This window comes from Protomyctophum bolini (genome assembly GCF_963924005.1).
Source record: "Protomyctophum bolini genome assembly, chromosome: 3".
In the NCBI taxonomy this organism is placed as follows: domain Eukaryota; kingdom Metazoa; phylum Chordata; class Actinopteri; order Myctophiformes; family Myctophidae; genus Protomyctophum; species Protomyctophum bolini.
This window is the reverse complement of record NC_137864.1, coordinates 9324222-9345721: the sequence shown is the minus strand read 5'-3', so window position 1 is coordinate 9345721 and position 21500 is coordinate 9324222. Positions and strand designations below refer to the sequence as shown.

The following is a 21500-nucleotide window of genomic DNA, read 5'->3' as shown; positions in this document are numbered from 1 at the left end:
TGGAATGAAATATCTTGCATGTAGTTCTGCCAAGATTTGAGGACTGATTAAACAGAAATATCAGTTGTGCTGATTAGTGTTCTTTTTAGACTTTGTCAGAGCATCTGTATTTTAACATCAGTTAATGGCAGTTAAGGTTATCACCATAACCAGGTGATTCATGGATAGCCATTTTCTGAGGTTGGGAATGGTCTAACGTATTCAATCAATGCAATGGTATTTTGCCCAGAGTAAATCGGTTATTCTTAAATTATCTGACTCTTGACTTAACTTGATTTTAGTAGACTACAGTGCTCGGCCACGGCTATTGACATGTAGTCTACATCAATGACCCAAACTATGATTTTAGTACTACTTTCCTATAACGCTACTCTGGCAAAAGAATAACTGAGCATATCCATCCTACTTTGAAGTGTTTTTCCACTCGTCTGTTTTGCAAAAAAAGGGACATAAAATGAGGCTGAAGGGGATTGGGTTTCCATTTACATACACGCGAATGCCTACTTTTATAGTTTTGCTTGTGGGACATGACATGGCCTCATTTGCAAGCTTCCTGCCTCAGCCGGGAGGCACTCGGGGAGGATTTCCATACAGCTCGTTTGCCTAACAAACCAGAGGGAGCCCTCAGCCCTGTGCAAGTGCGCATCTCCTTAACAGTCTCTACCAAAGGGAAGGGAGGTGCCCTGCGCCACATCCCAGCCGCACAAGGACCTCCTGCACTGTCGCTTAAGCAACGACTTCTCTTCTCTGCCGGGGAAAAATCTCACCACAGCACATCGTGACAGGCTGTTTCCACTTCCAATCTCGTCCCGACAACAGAACGGTTCTCTCGCTGACTGTTGTAGGCCCTGACTGACGGTGAGCGCACTATTCTAGCTAGATAACCGTTAGCTGATGAATGTTTATTATGGGACGTAAGGCAGGCTGTTTCGAATCGGTTAATCATCACGGTACATATTTTAATTCACTAGGCGCTCTTGTTCGATGTAAACAATTGGATGCCGTTCGCCGACCGATATGCGGCATTTATTTTAACATTTTATTTTGCCATTTAAAAGAAAATGTAGCAAATACGGCTGTTTATTGAAGCGAATCTTTAAACATCTGGATATAGGAGCTAGAAAGTAGGCCTGCTGTCTGTTTAGTGCAGACAAGAAAACGATTATGCCTATACAGCCCTGTATGATGGAGGAAGCAGGCTTCTATTGCAGTAGTCAGTAAATACCTATACGATTACACGTGATCATAAATCCTTTGCTTTTGCTTGGAATAATACCGGATGCGGTGGAGCAGATGTTGCCTGACTGATGCGGTCACCTGAAACAGGCTCTAGTCTCCCCGACCTACTTAGATAGATCCATTAAATAGATGGACTGGGAGAGGAAATGATGTTCTAAAAGGTTTCTGAATACACATTTTGACAAGTTGGGTTATCTGGCATTGCAGTTGCCAGTTTTTAGTTCTCAGCAGCTCGGGTGTACTTATTCATTCATTGTAGATTTAAATAGGGACAATGGCATCTAACCATTGCTGTCCAACTGTGAGAACATGTAGGGCAGGCTATTAAACAGTTTATAGCTACTGCTATAAATAGCTATACGGTTATAAACCGCTGGTTATGAGGAACTCTGATACACTCTTTCGATTATATAAAAACAGATTCAATTCCTATCAAACGTTTACATGAAGGTACAATTCTGTGACCTGAATTGTGCGTGCTGTGCAGACACAAAACCATGTTGCGCTTTACTCTGTGGTTATGTTTACAGCAGCACCATGGATGAGTTAGATGTACCTCAGATGAAGAGAGAGGTGGAGAGCCTTCAATACCAGCTGGCCATCAACAGAGAGAAGTCCTCCATCACAGTCACAGAGTGAGTACACACACATCTGACTTCTTGTGTACTGGATTAACCTTAGGGATTAACAGTAGAGATGTACAGATGCCATTTATTCCTTCCCAATACCCAGAAAATTGTCCTTTCATTGAAAATGGCATTTAATGTTAGGACAACATTTGGGTTACACACACCAAAAGCTGGAAGGGCAGTGCTTCTCCAAGTGGGATCCAGGGTTTCTTTCTTGAGGGCGTTCCAAATGGACCCTTGCAGGTCTGTAACTGTGTACAAATGGAAGCAAATGGGTCCATTTGTACACTCAAGAGTTATGGGGGTCCGTGAAATTAATAGTTTGTATAACCACTGATCTAGGAATAAATATTAAAAAATACATGAAACAGTAGTGCAACATCAACTAAATCAGTCAAAATACAAAATAATTGATTATTGTAAATTACATATGTGATAATGTGTTATGGGAATGGGATACATACAACATTATAGGCAGTATCGGCAGCTTTTCAGATACTGGTATAACTGTGTGTGTGTGTGTGTGTGTGTGTGTGTGTGTGTGTTGTGTTGTGTTGTGTCAGGCTGGTCAAGTGGATCGAGGGGTGCGTGTGTGAAGATCCGTTCCTGAACCCCGAGCTGATGAGAGCCAATCCCTGGGTGGAGAAGGGCAAGTGTGTGATCCTCTAACGGTCACACACAACCATGGACACACACAAACTAAAGACACATGCACCCACACACACAATCATTATGCACTCTGTCACAATCTCTCATGCAATGCATTTAATATTATAATTAATTATCTATTTATTTGGTCACCCATGAATGCGTTTAATTTATGTTGACGAGTGGCAGACCTCTTGGTGGTATGTGTGAGTGCACAGCACTGAGAGTAGCTTTCTTGCAGTTTCGTTACTGAAGGACCACTGAGCATTGTTATCAAGCGAGCTGTTTTTATTGGCCGTTTACACCGTCAATCAAAAATAAAGACTGTTTTGAATTTAACACAACCATTGAAGAAATGTATTGTGATTATTAATACACAAAGGACAGCAACACATTCTCAAGGGGGAACATGTGTAACTTGATAACCACCAGATTGCAGAATATGTGCGGAGGTTTGTGAGATAGAGAGAATGTGTTCGAGAGGGTGGGGTCAGAGGAGTTCTCTGATGTAGACGTTTCGTCTGACGGCGTTGGATACACCCTCGTTGAAGCGGAACCACACATCACTGTTTCCTACCGCTGTTCCCATGGCCATCTCAATGTTCTTCTCACCTGCAGACAGAGACACTGTAAGTTAGGTTATACTTTACTGATTCCTTTCCTCGGCATTAGATATACAGACAAAAACATTCCATTCCCGACACCCATTACTTGCATATTGGTCGATAACGAGTACCGCTCTGATAACAGTCTGTCACAAAAGTGGTGTCCAGGGATTCTCAGGGTCCTTGAGGGGGTTCCAAATGGACCCTTACAGGTCTGTAACTGAGTGTACAAATCGAACCAATGGTCCATTTGCTTTCATTTGTACACTCAGGGTTATCGGGGTCCTTGAAATTAAAAGGTTTTAAGAACCACTGATCTAGGAATAAATAAAACAATTACAAAATATATGTACAGTAAAACAATAGTGCCACATTAACTGAATAATTCAAAATACAAAATAATTGATTACTGTAGTGTCAATGACATCATGTGATACATTATGTGGCAGTGATGCAAATAGCCTGCATCCTTAGACTCATTACAATGACTACCGGTACATTGAGAAAGGACGCAATCATGTCGCCCTCTGGGGGTCCTGGGATGCAATACTGTACTCAGTATTCTAACGTCATTGAAGTAGGACTCATAAAATGTCCCTGGGACCCATCTAAAAGACCACCCCTGGGTCCCTGGACCCATTAAATTGAAAACCATTTTAGGCAGTATCGGCAGCTTTTCCGATACTGGCAATCTGGCATAGGTACAACTCTACTCTGCATTTGACCCATCCTAACTATTGCTAGCACAGTGCGGCCACTGAGCAAGTGAGCAGTGCCCGGCACCACTCCAGCTCAAAAGGCCAGTGACTTGCTTAGGCAAGGGCATTGACAGGAGTATGTCTCTAACCTGCAAGTATTTAATTGTATTGCAAAGTTAACCCATGTGGAGAGAACATGCAAACTCCACACAGGAAGTCACCATTCTAGCAGTGCCAGACAGAGTTTTCAGTACACTTAAGGGGAAGGGGATGTCTGGATGAGAGGCTCAAGTGGTCCTTAGCTAATGATTAGGAATCAGTCTATAGTGAAATATTGTGATACTGAAAGATGGACCCTTAAGCACGGATCCACATGGTTCCATTTGTACACTCAACAGTTATGGAGGTCTTTGAAAGTTTGAGAACCACTGGTATTGTAATTGTTTAGCAGACGTGTGATTAAAAAAAGAAAAAACTAAAGCTTTGTAAATGGTTCCAAATGTGATGGAAACAATTCTGGTTCCTCAATGTTGGTTCTGGATCCCAAACCGAATGCCCACTGCTTCAAATCCTTACACCGTCCCATACAGGACCACTCAGTCTTTGCAATGATTCTGGGCTACTGGAGTTTATTTTGATGTACCGGTACAAATAGCTTCCACTCAGTTTTAGTCCCTGAGTAGTTATTCATATCAGTAAATTAGATTAGATTTAGAGTATCACAAAACATTTTAGAATGAAATATACTGTATCAATACATGTTGATTCTAATGCAACCTGACATTATACGTCCCTGCCATCACCTGACTGACACACAAGAGCAAGTTAGATTCAAGCTGGCAGATTTGGCAGGTTCCCAAGCTAAGATTCTGCGGCTAAAAAATAATTAACCCTGTTTTGTCCATGATGACGATAAAAAGTTTGCGCCGATCTATGGCAGCTCACCATGAACAAACTACATCTTGTAGGTTGGAGGGGTTTAGAATTCAAATCTGTTGCCTCCGAGCCATCATGATTATAATCAAAAATTGTTTGATGTTTTACAACTGGAACAAATCAGAATCGGAACTAGACAAATTAAAATATGAATGCTATCTTAGTAGTGTGTTGCCCAGTGCTTGCGCTTTGCCGAGTGTGTGCTTCTAAATGACTGCTAAGTAGTGTCAACGGCATCACTCCCTTCAACAGAGGGGCCTCGGGGGGCCTCCATTGTTACCTGTCTCTGAGGTCAACTGGGTCTTCAGGGGTTTGGGAGCAAGAGCTCTACCGAAGAAATCCACCTCCGGCTAGAACACAAGAACAGACATAAATGGCAGGTTGAGAACAACATTAAATTCTTAATGAGGTAAAATACAACAAACTAATGCACACACATGTGCGCACACACACATACTAGTTATACTTATGTTTCATTAGCCTAATTTCCCAGATTTATCACAAGGGAAGCAATGTGAGCCGCTGCTTTCTCATTGGCCTCATTTGTTCCCTCTAGAGTCTAGAGTCTCTGCTTCCCTCTCATTCAAACATCCATCCAGTACTGGAATAGATGCAGCACACACACACACACACAATCCCTGATTGGCTGTGGGACAGTGGGGCTCCATCTAGTGGTAGGTAACATCCAGCATGTACAGAATACAGCAGTGGAAAGGCGGTTGCGTTTAAACCACTGTATGGTTTATTTATTGAGCCGCTGCATGTTTTTCCTTTATTGATTACAGAGTTAATACATTACAACAATTATTACAATAACATGTAAAAGAGAATGAATTCTGGTTGATACTTTATGCAAGGAGAGAGAGAGAGAGAGAGACTGAGAGTGTGTGTGAGTGTGTGTGTGTGTGTGTGTGTGTGTGTCTCTCACTCTGGGTTCCACTTTGGCCTGCTTGACAATGTTCTCCAGCCTCTGCTGATGGTTCCTGGTTGTTATGGGAGCGCTTTTCTTGACCTCTTCCTTGTGCTGTACAGATGCACACAGTAGGTTATTAAACACCATGCTACCTCTGCGCACAGACCACATTATAACACACGGCTGGTATTAGGCAAGAAACCTTCAATGCGTGACGTCAGTCACATCATTCATTTTCACCCCATCTTCATATAATTCATCCTTGCGATGAGAATATGGTAAAAATATCTACTCTGTCGACCGCGGTTGAGATCATGGATTTCACAATGCCACGCCAGACTTCACAGTCCTTCATTGCCATCCCCAGTTCCTGCTTACTGATGCATGTGACCCTAGCGATGACATCAGGGAACGACAGTTTTCTACCTCTGGTCTGCTTTGAGGCAGGACTCCAGAGAATAATTAAGCAATAAGCCACGAGAGGTCCGCGTCGGGTCTGCCTACGCCCCCAGCCATTGTAAAATACCCGGTAAGCTGGGGCCTCGAGTGGCTTATTGCTTTTCTAAAACGGTTACAAACATATAGCAATATTAACCTAATAAAACTATTAAATTCACAAAAGTAGCTACGCTTTGCACCACCGGAGCGAGCCACATCACTTCCTTGTTTTGCTCGGCAAGTAGCCTATGTGACGGGAGAATAGCGCTTGATGTCTTTACGAGGCTGCCTGGAGCTACACATTCACAGTCATATGAGCCGGGCGGTGCTTCCACGGCCGCACGGCATGTGTTTTCAAAGCTGAATTTCACTGGTGGGAGGATTTCTGAACTGTCCACAGCCCTCTGAGACAGAGAGTAGACAAAATAGGTACCATATTATAATGAGCATTAATGAGGATTATATGAAGATAGGCTGTGTGTGTGTGTCCTACCACTACAGGGTTCCGTTTCAGAGAGAGCTGCTCGGCTCTCCTCATCCTCTCCTGCTCCATCTCTCTGCTGATCGTTTGCTTGGCCTGGTAGGTCAGCTGGCGGCGTGGCGGAAGACCTTGAAAGCGAACCACCTCCTCCACACGCCTGCACACAAAGGGTTAAGTAAATCAGTGGCTCCCAACCTTGTCAGGCTGTGATCCCAAAATAATCATTATCAACTGGGGTCCCCCCAGCCCCCACCCTGATAAGCAAACTAGAACGTAAGAGTTGGCAATACATTTAGTTTGACTCCGTTCCACGGGTAAATGTTGTGAAAATAGCAGATCTACAAGCTCACAACACCTAATTTTTATATTATTTGACAATTTGCCCAATGTTTTTATAGTATAGTTTATTTAGTACTTTTGATGCAATTATGGTCTTTTTCTTTGAAGGAAAAAAATCACACTTGTGTGAAGTGAGGTGCATTCTTATCGTCATACATCATACATCACATTCCGTGCTCAGCCAATCATCACTATGGGGTACACACAGACACGCAAAGCTGGGCATAGGAGAAAAAGGTATTAAAATTCCTTAAATTGTCACTTTACTGAGGGTCCCCTCTGGGTCCTGACCCACAGGTTGAAAACCACTGAAAAGTAATAATACATAAAGACTGTCAATCTTTAATACCATAATCCTCTTACAGCTGAGCTTCATCTCTTCAACACACACACCCACACACATTACGTGAGAAAACTAGCATTCCACCAAACACCAAAAACAGTTCAGATATGCATGTGAACAGCCATGTACTTTGTGAGTCGTTTATTATGTGCCATCATTAGACATTACATTACCAGTGCTGTTGCTGTCAGAATGTAGCCATAGCCAAGAAATTGCAAGTATTGTATTTTAGCCATATTCACTACATCCTGTCTGAGAACTAAAGGGTAAATGGTTATACATACTAGAAGATAGTGTCCTTCTTTATGCTTCTATAAGTTATATTACAGAATGAGGGAAGAATTCTACAAGAAATCAGTTCTACCACACCAAAAAGAAGAAACAAACAGGACTCATATCTAATGGCTCTAATCAAGTCCATCGTTCCGTCTCACTTCGTGTCTCCATGACACATCTTGTTCTCTCTGACTGCAGGACAGTGCCTTGTCAGCACCTGACCAATCAAAACGAGCGTCCCAACAAATGGCTAGTCCAATCAAGGCAGTGAGTCGTAACAACAATTGTCTCCTGTAATGGTTAACAACATTTACATATGTTATGTTTTGGCAGGTGAATCAATACTCGGGCTGAGATCCTTCAGGATTTTAACGATCCGGGTTCCTTTAAGATTCCTATATAGGGGGTTCCAAATGGACCCTTACTGGTCTGTAACTCTCAGTTATGGTGGTCCATAATACCATAAGTGTCAATACCCATCCATGCCTTGTGCGGTGGGTGAGTCAATACCGATCCATGCCTTGTGCGGTGGGTGAGTCAATACCCATCCGTGCCTTGGGTGGGTGAATCAATACCCATCCGTGCCTGGCCCTGGTACGGTGGGTGAGTCAATACCCCTCCGTGCCTTGGGTGGGTGAGTCAATGGCCGAGCCTGGCCCTGGTACGGTGGGTGAGTCAATACCCCTCCGCGCGTGGCCCAGGCGGTGGCGTAACTGTCTGGGCACCCGACTGGTGATCCAGTCGCAGTGTGCCGCGGGTTCGACTCCCGAGCCCGACACGGCCTTTACTGCATGTCATCCCCCCATCTCTCTCCCGTTTCCAGTCAGCCTACTGTCTGTCCCTTCAAAAACCCATCCGTGCCTGGCCCTGGTACGGTGGGTGAGTCAATACCCCTCCGTGCCTTGGGTGGGTGAGTCAATGGCCGTGCCTGGCCCTGGTACGGTGGGTGAGTCAATACCCCTCCGCGCCTGGCCCTGGTACGGTGGGTGAGTCAATACCCCTCCTTGCCTGGCCCTGGTACGGTGGGTGAGTCAATACCCCTCCGTGCCTGGCCCTGGTACGGTGGGTGAGTCAATACCCCTCCGCGCCTGGCCCTGGTACGGTGGGTGAGTCAATACCCCTCCGTGCCTGGCCCTGGTACGGTGGGTGAGTCAATACCCCTCTGCGCCTGGCCCTGGTACGGTGGGTGAGTCAATACCCCTCTGCGCCTGGCCCTGGTACGGTGGGTGAGTCAATACCCCTCTGCGCCTGGCCCTGGTACGGTGGGTGAGTCAATACCCCTCTGCGCCTGGCCCTGGTACGGTGGGTGAGTCAATACCCCTCCGCGCCTGGCCCTGGTACGGTGGGTGTCGCGGCTGCGGTGTTGTTATGCTGTGCCGCCAGAGAGGGCAGGTAGAGGAAGGTGTAAATCAGAAACAGCAGCAGCAGAGCTCCCAGCAGAGGCAGGCCCCAGTCGTTGGTGAACATCACCTGGTCGCAGCGAGCCACGAGAAAGGAGCCTCCTCCACCTTGGCCCCGGTTCTCGTCTCCACCGCCGTGGGCCGGCATGGCTCCACTAGACTAGCTCTTCCATTTTACACAGTGCTCTTCTGTTTGCCCTCAGTGATTGAGGCGAAAATGTAAGATCCGGGGTTCGGGAATAAAGGCCAGATTTCCGCCTCCTCCTCAGTTCCCCTCGGTTAAACTGTGATCCGAGTTAAAACGCAGAAACGTTAGCTTGATCCTGGTGGTTCCATCTATTCGTTTCACACAAGTATCTATCCTAGCATCTGTCCATTCGTCTCCACCATCACTACAGGGACTTCCCCACTAACACTGACATCTATACACCAATGAGGCCACACACACAATCAGGTGTTAAGGAGATTAAATTATAAGCTTGCATAGAATGCCACAATGTAGACAGTGGCAATGACCTTCAGCCCCTAGAAACAAACATCTGTTCTCAGAGTGTGTGTGTGTGTGTGTGTGTGTGTGTGTGTGTGTGTGTGTGTGCACTCACGGCTCCAGTACGTATGTGTATTGTCCCTCAGGCGTGCGCTCCTGTCTGTACGAGAGGTTGTAGGCCAGCATGGTGTCGATCAACTCACGCATCTGCTGTTTCTCTCTGCTGCTGAAGAGCTGAGGATTCACCTGCAGGGGAGACACACACAGCACTGTGCTCACTTCTATGATGTGTGTGTGAGTGCGTGCGTGTGGAGGGGGTTACTGTGTGTGCCATGTTGCCATGTCTGCCAGCATGGACAACTCCTGTACAGTTAACTCAAAGAGCCTCCTACGAGTCTCCTACTGACTGGTATCCCGGTCAAATTATTGGCTCAGGAATGTGACAAAATTCAAGGCTTCATAGGGTGTGTAATTAACAGTTTGACGGCCGCTAATTGTTTAATCCAGTGTTCCACTGCGCATAAAACGCTATAGCCGGCATTTGTTTAATTCGCCATTTTAAAATAATTAAAAAGAAACAGCGGATTTATCCGGGACCTGATGACGAGACCGTTGCGTTATGATGACGAAACCGGAAATCATCTGGGCTGCTAGGGCTTCTGGGAAATTGAGCTCAATGTAAGTTGACCGGGGGTTTGTTTGAACTACAATGCCTCATGGAGGCGGATCCTGTAGCGCATTGTAATGGCCACTGGTGCTGATGATCATAACATGCCGACGGAATTTTTTTGTCGTCTGCAAATACTTCAGTGTATGCTCTAAAAGGTAATAAAACAATCTCAGCAGCGTAGAATATTTGATTAAATAGCGGGTAACGCGTTTTATGGAGTCAAACTGTTAATAGAGAATAAGTCATTGTTTGGATGAACTACTCCTTTAATGCAATTAGTTTCAGCTGTGTTTACCCTTCTACAATTTCTTTATGCTCAAACCAGCAAGGTCATACTCAACATACTGATATTTTTACTCAGATGATGCAGGCCGAGGCTAAGGGGATCTGCTCAGGAGCTCTGTGACCTCAAATGTTCACAGCTTATGTCTTTTGCTTCTAAGCCTACAAATGAGAGTGGCACGCTACAGGCAGCCTGCCCACCTCACTGTACACTCTCCCATTGAGGCCATCATGGATGTTGATGCCTTGCCAACAGTTAGCCTGTACTTTCTGTTTTTAGAGATAAAATGTGTCTTGAGTAGTGCCACCTTCGTGGGAACTACTCATGATGAGACCAACCAGGAAGATGGCATTTAAAATCTTAGATCACACTGATCCGTTTTGGGCCAAACTCATCCAGACAAAGTTATTAGACACGTGTAAACAAAGCAAGAGGTGCTTTTCAAGATGTTGTTGTCTAAGGATGTTATAAACACACTTATACCTGAAGGCATATTTTCAGAAACACACACACACACACACACACACACACACACGCCCCTTTTTTCTACATACAGGTCGTAGTTTGGGGCAGATGATTTCGAGGAGCAGCGTGAGGATATCACTGGTCAAGCAGAGCTGGCTGATCCTGCTCCTGATGGATGGTGGGATGTCAGCTAACATGGTGTTAAGTGCATTCTTGTTGGCCTGAAGACGCGATGATGCCTATAGATGACAAAGAGCAGATACAAGGTTTGTGTCAGAATTTGCCCTGTGCACCTGTCATCAAGTAAAACCTCATAATTGTGACAGCCCTAGCGGTGATGTCAACATTCATGCTCAATACTGACCTACACAGTTAAATCCTTAATTTAACAAAATGTTGTTACATTTGTGCACTAAGTTAAAGGGATATTTCACTTTCAAAATAAAAAGTGGGTCATTGCATTGTCTACTCAGGCTTTTGTGAACACCCCACACACTTTTTAAGTCCCTTGATGCAGTATTTAGATACCGCATTCATTTGATCAGACAAGCCCTCTTCCTATACAAACCCATTGTAACTTCAAACTCCATGTTAACCATGACAGATTCATCAAAAACACCTGCTCTTGGTTCTAGTGAATCATACTGCCCTCCTAATACGTGAGGGATGGCCCCCTCACGTATTAGGAGGGCAGTATGATTCAGTTTTTTCAATTACTTTTTCATTTTTGGGAAAATGAAAAAAATAAAATAAATGAAACAGGAAATCGAAAAGAAACATGGCCCTCTCACGTATTAGGAGTGCAGTATGAGTAATCATAAACAAGGACAGGTGTTTACTGTTTTCAATGAATCCAACTTGGTTAAAATTGAGTTTGAAGTTACAATGGGTTTACAATGGTGTCTGATAAAATGAATATCAAATATCTAAATACTGAATTGAGCAACTTGAAAACTATCTACTAGGGTGTTCACAAAAGCCTGAGTAGACGATGAAATGACTCTATTTGAAAGTGAAATATCCCCAACGATTTTACTGTGTAGCAATTTAGCAAAACGTTCCCTTGAGATCTTGAGACGGTCGCCTCAGTGTGCGACGGTCGTGTCAGAGGGCCTGTAGTGTACGGTACCTCGTGCTGGCTGTGGGGGTAGATGATGCGGGGAACGTGCATGTGAGCGAACAGGAAGTGGAAGGTGATGGACAGGAAGGGGAGGTATCGCATCAGGGAGAAGTTCTGGCCGTGCATGATCACGTAGTTGACCTGGTCCGAGAAGGACAGCCAGTCCAGGGCGTCGCACACGTTGTGCATGTTGGGGTCTCTCAGACGCATGGACAGATAGTTATCAAACAAACCCTGGGGACAGGTCAAAGGGCATGGTTAAAATGACAGACAACAATGGATACAGGGTGAGAGGAAGTTCTAAAATGTAGTTCTCCCAATGTATGGATGAATTTGAGTAAGCACCAAAAGAGAAATAAAAATGTAATCCATTATTATTAAAGGTAATTAGTACCGGTAATTACAGTGTTTGAGGATAAAGGTTTGAAATGAAATACTGTTAAAATATATATATGACTGGATATGTTAGGCCTATTTAAATATTTGAATTCTCCCTTATCTGTTGCCCTTCCTTTTAAAAGCCTAATAGAGAGAGTGTGTGTGTGTGTGTGTGTGTGTGTGTGTGTGTGTGTGTGTGTTACCTGTGTAACCTTCTCGTACTCTCCGCTGGAGGAGGCTAGGAGCAGAATGTGCTGAAACCTCTGAGCTCCGCCCCCTTCCCCCAGTCCATCTTCAAAGCCCTGCCCTATGCGCTTCCTGAAACACCATGTTTGGACAAAGCAGGTATTTTTTGGTACTTTGGGAATATATCCTGCATCCCCATCATGCGGTTCTGCATGGGCTTCCCTAGTTGGCCAAACCAACCGTCCGACCGATTGACTACATATGGGAGACGCGAATGATGCAAGAGAGGCGTAGTGCGGGTCTGTGTTCCTTTATGCCTATATATGGAGCTCCCTGATGTCATCAATAGCATGACATCATAGTACTGACATTATAGTCCAATGGGTACCACACTGAGTAACCGAGTGACTCAGGCATCTATACCCAACTTGCATCATTCCCGAGTAGGCTGGTGACCAACTAGTAAATAATAGTTTTAATAATATGAAATGACAATAAATCATCAAACATAAATTATAATTTGCATAAGGAGAAGAGACTGGAGCAGCATGGACATTTAGAGCCTTTTATTAAGGTGCTGAGTATACAAAACGACTAACATTTCGACCTTGCGGTCTTCATCAGTCATGACTCTGATGAAGACCGCAAGGTCGAAACGTTAGTCGTTTTGTATACTCAGCACCTTAATAAAAGGCTCTAAATGTCCGTGCTGCTCCAGTCTCTTCTCCTTATGCAACTTTGATGTCCCTGCACCTGTGAAGCACCGGATCAGCCGTTTTAGGCTTGAGGCGCGTTGGTAGACTCCCTTTGTATAAATTATAATTTTTTACATCCTGTACATTATAACTGGAATTAGAAATGAGCTATTTTAAGAACTGAACAAAAAAATATCTAAGTCAATGTTGAAAATGTAAAAAAGCCATCGCTGATCTACTGCTGAAGGATTCAGGTGAGGTGCTGGAGAAATGAAAAAATAAAGGGGGGCTCCGCACACTTAAATCTGTGCACAATCAATGGATTTGTCTATTGACCTTCGTCAGGCAAAGTCAATGTTGAAACCATAATTTACAATAAAAACAATAATTGTAGGAATATACCGTTTTATACGGGGTAGCTGGAAGATTTCCTGCCACAGGTGGAATAAGCCTTTGTTCTGGTCCTTCTGCCCTACAGACATATTCTGGACCATCTTGGCATCAACCTGCCTCTTACCCGTCTTATGGAGGAACTACGCACGCACACACGCACACGCGCATGCGCACACGTGCACACGCACGCACACACACACACACACACACACACACACACACACACACACACACACAGTTAACTATACAAACCAAAATACAAACATGTGTACAGCTCGCTCTCAGCTGCAACAAGCCCATATCCTCCGACAGAAGTCTTCTTTTGGCTAGCGCAGTAGTAAAGTGCCTGCCTATCACCAGAGGTTGTGGGTTCAAATCCACTGTGGTGCATCCAGCTTTGTCGGGTGTCTATGCGAACACAACTGGTCCGTGTTCGGAGTGTGTGGGAAGGAATTAATTGGCATAACGACTAAATTGTGGAGAAAAAGGGGTAAACAACTATCGGCTACTCTAAATAAAATAAAATCAAAATAATAAAATCAACTGACGACAGAGTAGTCACACCACCACCTGTACTCACCTGTAGAGTGTTGATACAGGACCTGATGTCATTGTCTGTCTTCTCACAAAGGGCCAACAGAGTGCCTGTGTCCGTTTTCATTCCCTGCCAACGTGAGATCTGCAACGATAAAACAAATATATAAACAATGAATGGATAATACACAATAAGCAACAAATACAAACAGGAATGCTGGTGTGTCTCAGATGTGCGGTATGTGTTTTACATATTGACCTCGGACAGTCTCTGTGCCAGGCGGGAGGGCTGGGTCTGGGGGAATGTCAGTAGGAAAGCTAGCTGCCTCAGTGGCCTGAGGGCCGGAACATAACTGACAGGACAGACAGCCAATCAGAGAAGAGTTAGAACAATCAAAACCATTCAAATTCCCTGTACGTAGAGTAGAAGGCATTTCAGTTGCCAACACTTTAGCTATAGTATGTTTGCTGCCGAGGCATTTTACATAGGAAGCAAGTCAAAGTATGAATCTGGATGACAATATTCTCCTTCATATCTAGACAGTAAAGCCACTGCATATACAAAAAAAATCAATGACCCACTTTTGAAACACAGTTTGAGACATTCTCTTACAGGTCATTACAGATGCAGATGATTGGACGAAGGAGGGGAGAGTCCTTCTTCTTCTTCTTCTTTACAGTTGTCTCTGCCCCCGCCTCGCCTGCACCACTGTGTCCGTCCTTCCTGTTCAGAGTGGCCAACAGGATATTGATGGCAGCCTGCCAGATGTCAGAGACAGAACATGTCAAAGGTTTATTCATGCATTAAGAACCATATTCCACATTCCAGTTGTAGTTATGATGCTGTAGAACAGTGGTTCTCAACCTTTTCAGGCCGTGACGCCCCCAAATAATCACATTTGAACTGGGGACCCCCCACCCTGACAATCACTTGGAATTGTAGATACAGTTGGGCAATTGTTTGACTCGTTTCGGTTGGATATGTTCACACTGTTTGCCTCTTTCTTGTATTATTTGACAATTTGGCTATATAGTATAATAGTATAGTTTGTTGATTACGTTTGATGCAGCAGCCGTAATGGTGTTTTTAACTGTCACTGTTATCTGGGGACCCCCAGAAGTGTGGTTTAAGAAGTTGATGGGACGTACCGATGGCGCACCATCGATCTCGTCGATGATGAGGCAGTTAGGCCTCTGGTCCGTTCCCAGGACTGACTTCATTTGCGTAGCCGTGTCGATTCGCCTCTGGAAAACCTCTGCACTGCGGTCGTCACTGTAGCAACAGCGATGACAATGACATGAGGAGCGGTCAGTGTGGAATACTGTGACAGATACGATTCTGTTGGGATTTACTACAGTGGTGGTTCTCAGGCTCAAATTGCAAGGGCCCCAAGGGTCAATTTTGTTCCAATTGTACACTCTCAGAGTTACAGACCTGGTGGTGCACGCACATCCACTTGAAGGCCAGGTGCAGTGCGAACAACAGTCCAACATTTAAAACAAACAAATAAGGTTTGCACATTGGTAGAATAAGCTCCACTGTTTTATTGCGGTCAACATTTCTATCAAACGATCTTTATTAGGAACCCTGACGGTCTCTGGACCCCACTTTAGGAACCACGGTGTACAACTGGAACAATGTGGTTGCATTTGACTGACCTGGCATTGATCTCCACTACATTGTACCCAGCATGCTTTGCTATGATGTGGGCCAGAGTGGTCTTCCCCAAGCCTGGAGGACCTGACAACAACGCCACCTATGGAGAGACAAACGGAGAGACATTTTTTTCTTCTTCTTTGAATCAAAAACAGACCTCTGATCTTGCACTTCGTATGTCAATCTTGATTTTAAAAAACTGAATGGTCAGTGGTCACTATAAAAGTTATGTGGGTCAGTTTCATGTATCACTGACCCCCATAACTCAGAGAGTTCACAGATGTATTTAAACACCGTCTCTGAGGTACAGACATGTAAATTATGTAATAGTGTCCATTTGGTTCCTCAAGAACCCCTGAGGGTCCACTTTGAGAACCACTGTATAAAAACACATGCCGTACATGCGTGTGTCTTTGCATACTGTGCGTACCTTAAATTTGGGACGCTTATACTGGTCCAGCTCAGCCTCCAGTAACTCCTCAGTCAGCTGACTCTTGGTCTTGAAGGCAGGGCTGCACGATTATGGCCAAAATGATTATCACGAGTTTTACCAATATTACCAATATTGAGATCACGATCACATTTATTCACAGTTAAACTTTTTGTTTATTTTTACAAAATCACTGCTTTCACATTCATGTTGTGCTACAAGCAAGCATTATGAATCAATAATTGGACAATCATGTTACTTTAATTGTGTGAAGCCAAAATCGTGAAAAATATGATTAATTGTGTAGCCCTACGTGAAGGTCTTGGTCTGATTGGCTTGATTGAATTTGTTCTGATTGAATTTGTTCTGGACGACCACAGGTTGTCTGTCAACGGGAGGAGGGCGGGACTTCCTCTCTTTTCCGAACACCACCGTGTCCCACAGCTTCAGCCACTTCAGCAGACAGCGGTTGGTAAACTACACACACACACACACACACACACGCACACGCACACACACACACACACACACACACACACACACACAGTTGATGTTGCACAGTTGCACTACCGTGTTATATTCATACTGTACCATTTACATAACATTATTTCAATTACACACCGGATCGCCGGGATCGGTACTCTGTATCGACTGATACTCAAGTTACGGGTATCAGAATCTGTAAATCGGTAATTTGTCTACAGACAGGAGGACACATATATAATTAACTCACGTCACGCACACACACACACACACACACACACACACACACACACTCACGTCGTCACTGAGCAGCTCTGTGTAATGTTGGGGAGAATATTTGTCCACCCAGAGCAGTCGAGAGATACCTCCCTCCTCTACACCGTGATCCTCCTCAGGTTCTTTGTTCTCCTGCTCTCCAAGCTCCTGATCCACATCACTGACACACACAGTCACACACACACACACACACACACACACACACACACACACAATGAACAATTCAGTTGAAAGTGTGAGAACACCACCCTTTAAACCCTTTTCAGATGATGGTCCCTGGTGAAAAACATATCAATTTGTGGGTCCTTGGCATGACAAAGTTTGATTTAGAAGTGTGTGAGAGTGCGTGCTGTGGAGTTTGGGTACCTTGCCAGTAAGTCTGTAAGACGCTGGGATTCCTCAACCAACAGTTCATGTCGCTGTAAAAAGAAAAAACAGAACACAGAACCCTTAGCTACAAATATTAAATCATATATATTATCTATCTCTCTATATCTCAATGGGATTTGAATGTGGATGGATGAGCACAGATCCTGTTGTCCATCCGATCTAGTAAGAACCACCCCATTCAATTCAGTATTTAAGGCGTGACGTAAGCGCCTCCTCCAGCAACAAAATACAATAAACAGGGTGATGGTGGTACAATAAGCTACATACATACGACTGGTCACTCACCCTCTCTGCCACTTGTTCTCTCAGAACATCAATGGGTACCGCAAGTAATCCAAGTGTACCCTGGGAATTCACCACTAGTCTGGAATCCACTACCTGCCAAATTGTATGGATTAAAGTTGGAGAGTAGGCATGCTTATGAACACACAACTACTTGTTGTTTCTGACAACTTGTCAGAAACTGTATTTATTAACATTTAAATACATTAATTAAATACATGTCCTGTGCCTACGTCATTTTAGGCAGACAAATAGAAATAATGTTGTATAACAGTGTCTAAAAAAAACACATTTGTGTGGAATGGTAATTGTGAAAAAAAAGGTTACATTATAGTATATATTTACAGTATGTTCTGTGGGATCCGTCAACTGTATATGGAAGCCTACAGAACTGCCTCTTTCATTGGTGTTTCACATTGATTGCATCTAAACCCTAACATTTAACTCCACTAAAACTATGCTTAAACCTAACCTCAAAACACTATGCCCAACCCATTAAGCCTCAAGCCTAACCTCACAGAAATTATGCCTAAACATAACCTCAAACCCCTGTCCACCTGGCGAAACACAGCGAAAGTATGCATTTCTAATGTCCTAACCTGTCCCTCCGTCTCTTCCTTTTGTCGAAGGTAGATGCGGTTCCCTGAGGAGTCTGTCACGGTGACGTAGCCTCCCTCCACAGGGGGGCGCCGTAACGCCCGTTGAGGCGCTGATGGCACAGCAGGTCGTCTGGGAGACTCTGGAATTGTGGCGAAGCCACTTATGTCCAGTACCGGTGGACGAGCAGACCTGTAAGCGAATGAATGATTCAGAATTCTGTGTGCACAGTCCGCAGTGTGCGGTCATATTATTTGTATTATTCCATCATGAAGTGCACAATGATGTTAAAGCAATATTCAAATATATACCAATTATTCAAATAGGTTTCGTAATGACAATGAAGAAAACGTAAACATACGGAAGATGTTAAAAATAGAACCATTCACAGAACAATTGTCTGTTTATCTAAGTCCTACCCCCTTACCTGAATGCACGAGAGGTTGGACGAGGGGTGTCATACTGCTCCGGGGACGATGGGGGGCTGATGTCATCAGTCTGTGATGGGACTGGGTCTGGGATCCCATCGGTCTGGGACGACACAAAAAGCCTCTTGACTACACCTGCTTCCTGCTTCTGGCGCTTCGCCTTCGGGGCTGCAGGAGCCAGACAGCATGATATATGATACACACATACAAATTATTACACACACACAGCTACATTTAGAAATGTTGCAATTGATCTATCCAACCTGTATGAAACACACAAGCAATGCATATCATCAACAGTGATGGGAACTTCCAATGTCCAAAAAACTTTACTTTTCAGGAAAAAGGAACCCGCGTTCCGATGGATCCAATTCTACTGGTTAAATAATACATAAAACCCACAGTCAGACATAGGTGAAAATGTTCAGAAATTCTCAAAATTGTTCCACATTTTGTAAAAAAAAATCTCACCTGTGTGAACCGAGTGGTGCAACTCCCCTCTCCCCCCCTCCCCTCCCCTCTCCTCTCTCTCTCTCATTAGCAGGCAACAGTGCAGCACTAATACTATCTCTCTCTCTCTCTCTCTCTGTGTCTGGCAAACAGCGCCCCTACTGGTACTCAGTCATACTCGTGCTCATTCATACATAGGTGAACACATAGGTGAACTGAACACGGACATTGCTGGTTGTAGGAGTGGTTGCACCACTCAAAAAAACAAACAACAAAAGCGAATATAGCCAATTTACAAGCTCACAACTCATAACAGTGAATGTATGAGGAGCTTGTAGAACTACTATTTTACTACTTTTGCACAGCACTGTCATATGACATTGACAATGTATGAAATGAGGCTGCAGACAGAAATGATAATGATGATATACTGTATGCAAGCAAGTACTCCCAAGGTGAACTTACTGTCAGCAAGCAAGTGTTGTATGTCCTGAATATCGTCTCCCTGTTGGCTCCCTGTTGTTGTGGTGGAATCCTGCTTCCGTAAGCCTGACTTCTTGGCATTAGGGCTGATGGCAGGGTCTACAGCAGATACAAAATGTGTTTTTACAGTTTTTCACCTGGATAAAATATCCTAATAGTCTGTGACAAGTCTCAGCGGCTAAAAATGCCAGGTCAGTGTCTTTAACCTGCTGTGTATAATATTTTCCCTTTTTGTTCCTTGCACTGTTAGATTGCAGCTTGTGTCGCAGATCTCGAGGGTACTGGAATGATGATGATGATTATTTGTATACTTTTATACAAATAATATAACAGTACAGTGTGTATGTAAGCTACGTGTATATCATGGTTGCTGATTTATTCTCCCATTCTGTATATTTGATTCTGGCTGCAATAATAATATATTATAATTAATATAATATAATTATATGATATACTAAGTGCTTCTTGTTTTAATTGACCTCATGCACACCACTGCCATCTTGCCTGCAAGGTGGTAACTAGGTGCATTTCCCATTGACAGCCCATACATCCAAACATGCATAAATAATCATCTGCAAGGAATTTCTTGACAGGAAGTAGCTCATAACATGTTTACGTGGATTTTTATGAAACAAACACTTTGCAGATAGAGGATAATTCAAGCTTTTCATACAGCTGTAATGTTGGAGAGTTTGACATTGTTTAATACAATCAAATCATCAGTTGGATGAATGGGCTGTCAATGGGTGCTTGCAGGTGTTGGGTGAAATTGGACCTAGTTACGACCTTGATGGGACGATGGCAGCCGTGTGCATAAGGTCAATGAATGGCAGGTCAATGCCGTCTGAGGCCGGCGGAAGTGAGGCCACGCATGAGTGACATAAATATGACTAAGTATGAGTAACCACCACAACAAGAAAGTTAACAGTACATTTACTGGCCAATGTCCAGAGAGTCATTGAGTGATATTGAATCTTCAATGTGAGCCTTCTATTTATCTTTGTCTTTATTTATAAAAAATAAAAAATATTGAATCAGTCTGTAACTAACTCAAAACCAGTAAGTTTTCTTGAAACAGTTTTTTGTTTTGAAACTGTTGTACTGTTAACTTTCTTGTTGTGGTGGTTACTCATACTTACATATTTGTCATCATTGGTGTTTGTAGATTACCTACCCAGTCAACGTCAGTCACGTGACGTGACGACCCAGATAAAAGGGAGGTTGTCAACTTGTCACATACTAACTAATCACCTGTTGAAGGCCACCTGCGGCCGAAACGTCGTCTTATATTATGGTGTTTTAAATAAAAGAAAACACCATTGGAGCAAACCTGTGTGCTCTTCTCTTCACTGTCAAGATGTTAGCCTAAGATTTGGCACTGGCCTAAGTATTTATAGAGGGAAGATTATGTCAGAATCGATAAATATATCTAGTCTAAAAAATCTTAGGCTATCAAGATGTAAACAATAGCTGCCATGCAGATCCTTCATTATGAGACCCAGAGCTGATTCACTTAATTATTTGGTGATGTGGGCTTGTGACGCAAGCGCTCCACAGAGCCGCCAACATGAACAGATACAGATTAAATCTCTCCACGAAAATGGAGGAATATGGAATAAGAAGGATAACTTCGTAAGTTCAGTGTACGTGTGTTTATAATGAACTCACTGTCCATCTCTGCCATCATTTCCAGCTCATCTGCGTACATCTCATCGAAGTTATCCTCGATCTCGAACATCTCGTCATATTCGTCCATTGTGCCGGTTAACGTTAGAGCTACAGCAACCTGCTCTGGAGTGTTAATAATACTTTTATTTCTAACACCGTCTATGGCTCTTTAATCGTTACTATTATGTCGAACAACAACA

The 21500-nt window shown here is 43.8% G+C and overlaps 2 protein-coding genes across 2 annotated transcripts; one reads left to right on the top strand and one right to left on the bottom strand.

The window, feature by feature from the left end:
• The first annotated feature begins 593 nt into the window (after nt 1-593).
• gng13a (guanine nucleotide binding protein (G protein), gamma 13a) lies at nt 594-2840 on the top strand. The gene is made up of 3 exons (XM_080760189.1): nt 594-858; nt 1770-1874; nt 2432-2840. Exons 2-3 carry the CDS (start codon nt 1777-1779, stop codon nt 2535-2537), a joined length of 204 nt encoding a protein of 67 aa, XP_080616315.1. The 5' UTR covers nt 594-858; nt 1770-1776; the 3' UTR covers nt 2538-2840.
• Nucleotides 2841-2994: 154 nt separating this feature from the next.
• chtf18 (CTF18, chromosome transmission fidelity factor 18 homolog) lies at nt 2995-21500 on the bottom strand. Its single transcript, XM_080760163.1, has 23 exons — nt 21301-21500; nt 19615-19731; nt 18699-18867; nt 18274-18463; nt 17678-17770; nt 17369-17421; nt 17024-17162; nt 16557-16720; nt 16244-16325; nt 15816-15913; nt 15306-15429; nt 14770-14915; nt 14416-14509; nt 14203-14301; nt 13632-13762; nt 12552-12666; nt 11980-12204; nt 10940-11089; nt 9548-9678; nt 6600-6744; nt 5684-5779; nt 5036-5105; nt 2995-3128 (listed from the first exon to the last, which is right to left on the bottom strand). The coding sequence occupies exons 1-23, from the start codon at nt 21386-21388 to the stop codon at nt 3007-3009; spliced, it is 2841 nt and encodes a 946-aa protein (XP_080616289.1). The 5' UTR covers nt 21389-21500; the 3' UTR covers nt 2995-3006.